This window comes from Stylophora pistillata, chromosome 13, assembly GCF_964205215.1.
Source record: "Stylophora pistillata chromosome 13, jaStyPist1.2, whole genome shotgun sequence".
Lineage (NCBI taxonomy): Eukaryota > Metazoa > Cnidaria > Anthozoa > Scleractinia > Pocilloporidae > Stylophora > Stylophora pistillata.
In genome coordinates this window covers 13,010,861-13,016,717 of record NC_142531.1, presented here as the reverse complement: position 1 = coordinate 13,016,717, position 5,857 = coordinate 13,010,861, and the positions used below count along the sequence as shown (strand labels likewise).

Sequence of the window (5,857 nt, the reverse complement as noted above, 5' to 3'; positions counted from 1 at the left end):
CACACGTACACGATATATTGTATAAAGAAATTTCATGATTAACAACAAGTTTTCGTTTCACAAACTCGTATTCAGTTTTCAAAATGAAGCCCTGGTAAAGCTTCAATTCTTGGAAACTTTCTATTGACGTAGTTTTCCAGGTGGAGAAGCTGTGGAGAGGAAAATCAATTAACATTATAACCCAACCATTTATCTTCGTACGATTTTACATTGGCTACTTTATTACATAATTACAGGACGGCGATATTTGTCCTCCGGTTACTTTCGTCGAAAAGAAGCAAAACGGAAAAAATCCAGCTCAAGAATTTCACTTTTCATCTTTATTATTTTACAAGGAAGAAAAACAAACTTGTTTCATAGGGTCCCATTGATAGTGAATCAAATTTGAATTTGACTTTCGAAATCAGCTTTCAAACTTGAACCGCTTATAAAACGGAAAATTAATTAACTGCGTTTACTAACTATGAAATAAACCAACCATTCTTGTCGAAATATGGTAGAAAGGCGATATAAAAATTAATGGAAGGGGTTTAAAATAAATCAACTCATTTCTAGCTTACTTGCTAGGTCGACTGATAATGTCCGCGGCTGAGAGATTTCACAGTTTGCCTCGAGCTTCGCTTTTCGGCCAAATATTTTTCAGACAATCTTTCAGCCACGGACACTGTCCGCCGACCAAGCCAAGCCCTTCATAGCCAGGCTTTGAATAAAACAAGCAGAATAACAAGAAGTTTCCTGTTTAGGAAAATTAGTCCGGCTGGGGTTGGTTTGCGTCCTTTCATTCAAACATAAAGGGAATCTGAAATAAGATCTTTCCGGTGATCAAGCTGCCCCAGTGCTGATTTTCTGAAGACTAGCCAACACCTCCCTTTGACGCTATATTCTCACAGTTCGTTTATACTTTGAGGTGGAGAGAGGTGAGAAGAAAAGAAGAACAAAACAAGTCTGACCCCAATTGGGGCCCTTAGTTCCGACCAGGGCACTTGTTCCGTCAACTCAGTGTTGCTTACCAAGCAGTTTAGGGTTTGATCTTTCCAGATCATTCAACAGTGCTGTGTACGTCGTAGGCTGATCACCCTGACCCTCTGTACCAAGATTACAAAAAGAAAAAAAAACCAATAAGTAATGAAAACAGGATTATTTAGTTGTGTTAATAAATTATATTAGAAATTATAAGCGTATCCTTATTATGAGTGGAATTCCCCTTATGTCGAAATCCATGATACTTGTGAACTCCACGTTGTTTCAACTATGGCTCATCCTCTTGACAGTAGACTTTTGTCTTTGTGCCCCAGCCCCCACCCCACCCCTACCTTATCCTTAATCATAACCCGGTATCTAGAAGCACCAGAACACCCAGGATCTCTGGCACACCAGGATCTTGAACTTTGCGGTAACCTATATTAACGACGCAATCCTAACGCGCAGCACAGAAAGGAAAATTATGATGCGCACATTCAATAACGATAATTTGCAAAAATTCAACGAGAACCTTTCAAACGTAAAATGGTCCTCATTTCGCAACATGGAAGATCCCAATGAGGCCTATAGTGATTTTATTGAAGAATACTCCAGCGTCTTCAATGCCTGTTTTCCCTTAAAGGTTCTCAAAGGTAAACAGATGAACACGTTCTTTTCCCCATGGCTTAGCCCTGGACTTCTGAAATCAGTTAACAAGAAGAACAGACTCTACAAAAAGCTCGTCACATCGCCCTCCACATCTTCTGAAACGAAGTGTAAAGCCTACAAAAACAAACTCGCCCATCTCATTCGCATTGCCAAAAAAAAATACTATGACTCCAAATTTGAGAATGCCAGAAATGACCTCAAAACAACTTGGAAATTGTTAAACGAGGTTATGAACAAGCGTAAAAGTAAGTCATCTCTTCCCACGTCATTTAAATCTGAAGGCAGAACATTAACGGATCCAATGGAGATCGCTGACAGATTCTGCAAATACTTTGCAAACATTGGTCCCAACCTAGCTAGATGTATACCCAGTGTGAATCCTTCTTTTCGTTCTTATCTCGGTTACAACAAACATCCCTCCATTAACTTAAAGCCCACCACAACTAGTGAACTGGAGAGTATTTGTAGCATGTTCGCTTCAAAGAAACCTCCTGGCTCTGACAGTATCCCGGTGCATGTCATTAAATATTCATTTCACCTTATTTCTGCTCCTTTGGCAGATATCAATATATCTTTACTAAAAGGCATTTTCCCGGACAAACTTAAAATCATTCCCATCTTCAAGGCAGAGGATCCTAGCTTTTTTGTAAACTACAGACCTATTTCTTTGTTGTCTAATTTTTCCAAATTTTTCGAAAAAGTCATATACCATCGCTTAGTAGAATTTGCCGAAAAACACGATTTACTTTACCGCTGTCAGTTCGGATTTCGGAGAAATCACTCAACATCGCACGCGCTAATTCATTTGGTAAATAAACTGGATTGCATCTGCAATCGACCAACACCAAACAACGGTGGGTGTTTTCCTAGATCTTTCCAAACCATTCGACACTCTCGACCACCAAATCTTGTTTGCCAAATTGGAGCACCATGGTATCCGTGACGTGGCTCTGCAGTGGTTTAAAAGCTACTTTTCTTTCCGCCAGCAATTTGTCCAATTCAATCAAGCTTGCTCTCCGATGCAAACCATCAAGTGTGGTGTCCCTCAAGGTTCGATTTTAGGCCCACTATTGTTTATTCTATACATTAATAACCTTCCTAATGCCTCTGAATTATCAGACCCTCTACTTTTCGCTGATGACACCAGTATCTTTTATTCTCACTCAAATCTAAATTGCATAGATTCCATACTTAATGATGAACTCCAAAACATTGACGTTTGGCTAAAATGCAACAAGCTTTCAGTTAAAACTGAAAGAAAACCAACTATATAATTTTTAAACCCAGACAGAAGAAATTTAACTCCAGCATTTCTCTCTCCTTTGGAGGTAAACCCCTACAACAAGCTAATGTAACTAAACTCCTTGGGGTCTATATTGACAATCATCTCACCTGGAAATACCATATCAGCTATGTATGTAAACAAATCGCTAAATCAATAGGTCTTATATTTAGGTCTCGCTTTTCCCTATCCTTTGCAACCAAACTCACTTTGTATTACACCTTAGTTTATCCTTATATCGCCTATTGTAACTCCGTCTGGTCGTCCACATACGTATCTAACTTAAATAGAATTTATTATTTGCAAAAGCGAGCTGTGCGGGGCTATCACCAACTCAGACTATCGAGACCACTCTGCCCCTTTATTCTCCAAACTAGGAATTTTTAGATATTTTCCAAGTCAATACGTTTGAAATCGCCAAATTTATGTTTTATTTCAAAAATAACTTATTGCCCCCATTGCTTCTCGATCTTTTTGTAAGGAATAGCCAAATTCACAACTATGGTACCAGAACAGCCAGTAATTATCGAACGCATTTGTGCCGTACAAATGTCAAGCAATTTACAATTCTCTACCAAGGTCCTAAAATTTGGAACTCTCTCCCTATTTCAGTCACTCGTTCGTCAAACTTTCTCAGCTTTAAAACGAAATTTCAAGAGTTTTTACTTAAATAATCACTGAATTGGCCAAGCCGCACATTCGCAGCACTTTTTCTTTACTTAATTCATTATTGTAAGTGAGATGGCTCTCCCATAAGCCTGGTGGCTTCTTGGGTCTCCTCGCCTTCTAACTGTTATTGCTGTAATTATATATTTTTGTTGTTAAAATAAGGCAAATAAAGATGATGATGATGATGATGATGATAGCTGCGGAAGCTCATACTATTTTCCTGCTCTTCAGTATGTCACTCCAATTTTTTTTTTTTAAGGTTTTAGTTATTCAAGTCAGTCTCACAACTTACTTTCGACTTTGATGAGTACAAACACCTCCCTTCCTTTCAGGAATCTGTGAGCATACTGAGTTGGGAAGTCGTTTAGATTTTTTGTTTCACCATCTTCATCGGACAAGTCCAACGTTAATGCCAAAGGGGACAAAAGTAAAGAACGAACTGATCGTGAAGTTTATAAAAAGTACTCCCCTCTCCTAGGAAACGACTGCTTAACAGCGAACTCTTGCATTTCAGCTTGTAAATTAAAAAAAAAAAAAAAAAAAACAGCTTTCTTCATAATTCCACAGACTGCTTCTTTATGAATCCCCTTACTTAACCCCACAATTTAATTCCTATGATTCACAAACAGGCGGTCTTGTGAAAGGAACATTCAGATAATTTGTCCAAGCCACTTGGTCGCTAACTTGTTTCAAACCACGAAAATCATTCTTTTTCTTTGAATTCTTACTCGTTAAAAAAACTCATTTCAGCAAGCCTACAATTAGTTTAGGTAGTTGAAATGTGTAAGAGAAGTAAGGGCGGTATGGAAAGAAAAAAGATTCTTAACTTTCTAGAGAATGATGATGAAGACTTTATAAGAGTTGAATGAATAAAACACAAGACATCAAACAAAGATCTCAGCACGCAAAGAGTCATTTTGCACTTTTAAAATTCGGGATTAGCCAGCGTATAAAATGCTTAAAGCGTTTACAAACTACAGACACCAAGAGAAAAGGCATCTACATGAATGGCCTAATTCCTGCGAGCGTTTTAAAAATAAGTTTTACGCCGTGCTTGCCGAGTGTACGAATAAGTTTAATTGCTTCGCTAACAAAGCCGGCTACGGTCCCTATTTAAACCAGTAATCTGACTCTATTTGCGCTGAAGTCTTTGTTTGATGGCTCATGTTAATTAATTCGAATCTGTTTAGTTTTCCCGTCATTTTAGAATAGGTATTTGCATGTCTTTGCTAACGCATATATCTGCGGCTGATCAAGAATCTCCAGCTGACAGATCATAATTCTCCAAATTCTCTTTTCTTAGCACAATTTTGGATTTCCGTCGGTAAGTTGCGAGGTGTAGCGCTGGCCACTGTTTGTATATGACACGATCTAAAAACAAATTTACAATTTACCCAAATAAATATATAATAGTTCACTTACTTCCTTTTTGACAACCGCATCTCCTCCGCAGGTTATCCAGTAAATTAACGGTCACACAATTTGGATTAAACAACTCTTCCTCATTATCTACCAGAAAAGATCGGAAACCGGCGACAAGCAGTCCAGAACGACATCACAAAGCGCTTTCACCTCAAGCTCAACTTTTCAGAACGACGCGACCAAGCGCGTTCACCAAAAGCTCAACTTGAAAAAAAAAATACTCAATATTAAATACTCATTACAATTGAGAGTCTACCTCCAAATTTAACGGTTATAAATGACATGGGAGATGGTAGTTCTGCTAGTTTCTTAGTCACTCAATCCTTTCCTTTGTTTTTAGCAACGGAGCAAGGTTCTCTTTGCCCTTTGATAACAATTCCCACAGGAATAAATCACATAATCTACTTGCTCGACCACGAAAGTAAGAGAAAGGACCCCGCGGCAAAAAGCATCTTTACTAGTTCTGTTTTAAATTTAAAGGATGATGAGGCCCTTTTCTGTCACTTTTCAAAGAAACATCTCCTAACTTAAAAATCTATAGTTGCAGCGCAATTGTCAGATCACACCAGCATAAAATGGTTAATGCACCGTACATGGGCACAGACTTCGCTAAAAATATGAAAGGCTAAGACGAGTACGAGGAACAACATGAGTTAAACGCTTCAAAAATAGAGCTGAGTTATACAAAGCTTAACAGGACTTTTCCGTGGCTTCGTCCTCAGCACCAGGAGCCCATGGGCTCCTGCCTCAGCTTAGCTGTGGAGTTTGCCTATTTTGGGGCTAAGCAGTAGCTTTCCTTTTAGGGTCACTTCTATGAGAAATCTGCACAATTTAAGGCGGACTAGTCTGTAGCTC

General features: G+C 38.6%; 1 protein-coding gene across 1 annotated transcript; it reads right to left on the bottom strand.

Moving 5' to 3' along the window:
- Positions 1-120: 120 nt before the first annotated feature.
- Positions 121-5,286, bottom strand: LOC148717724 (uncharacterized protein CXorf65 homolog). Its single transcript, XM_088742405.1, has 5 exons — positions 5,259-5,286; positions 5,003-5,089; positions 3,873-3,989; positions 1,011-1,085; positions 121-149 (listed from the first exon to the last, which is right to left on the bottom strand). The coding sequence occupies exons 1-5, from the start codon at positions 5,284-5,286 to the stop codon at positions 121-123; spliced, it is 336 nt and encodes a 111-aa protein (XP_088598531.1).
- Positions 5,287-5,857: the final 571 nt, after the last annotated feature.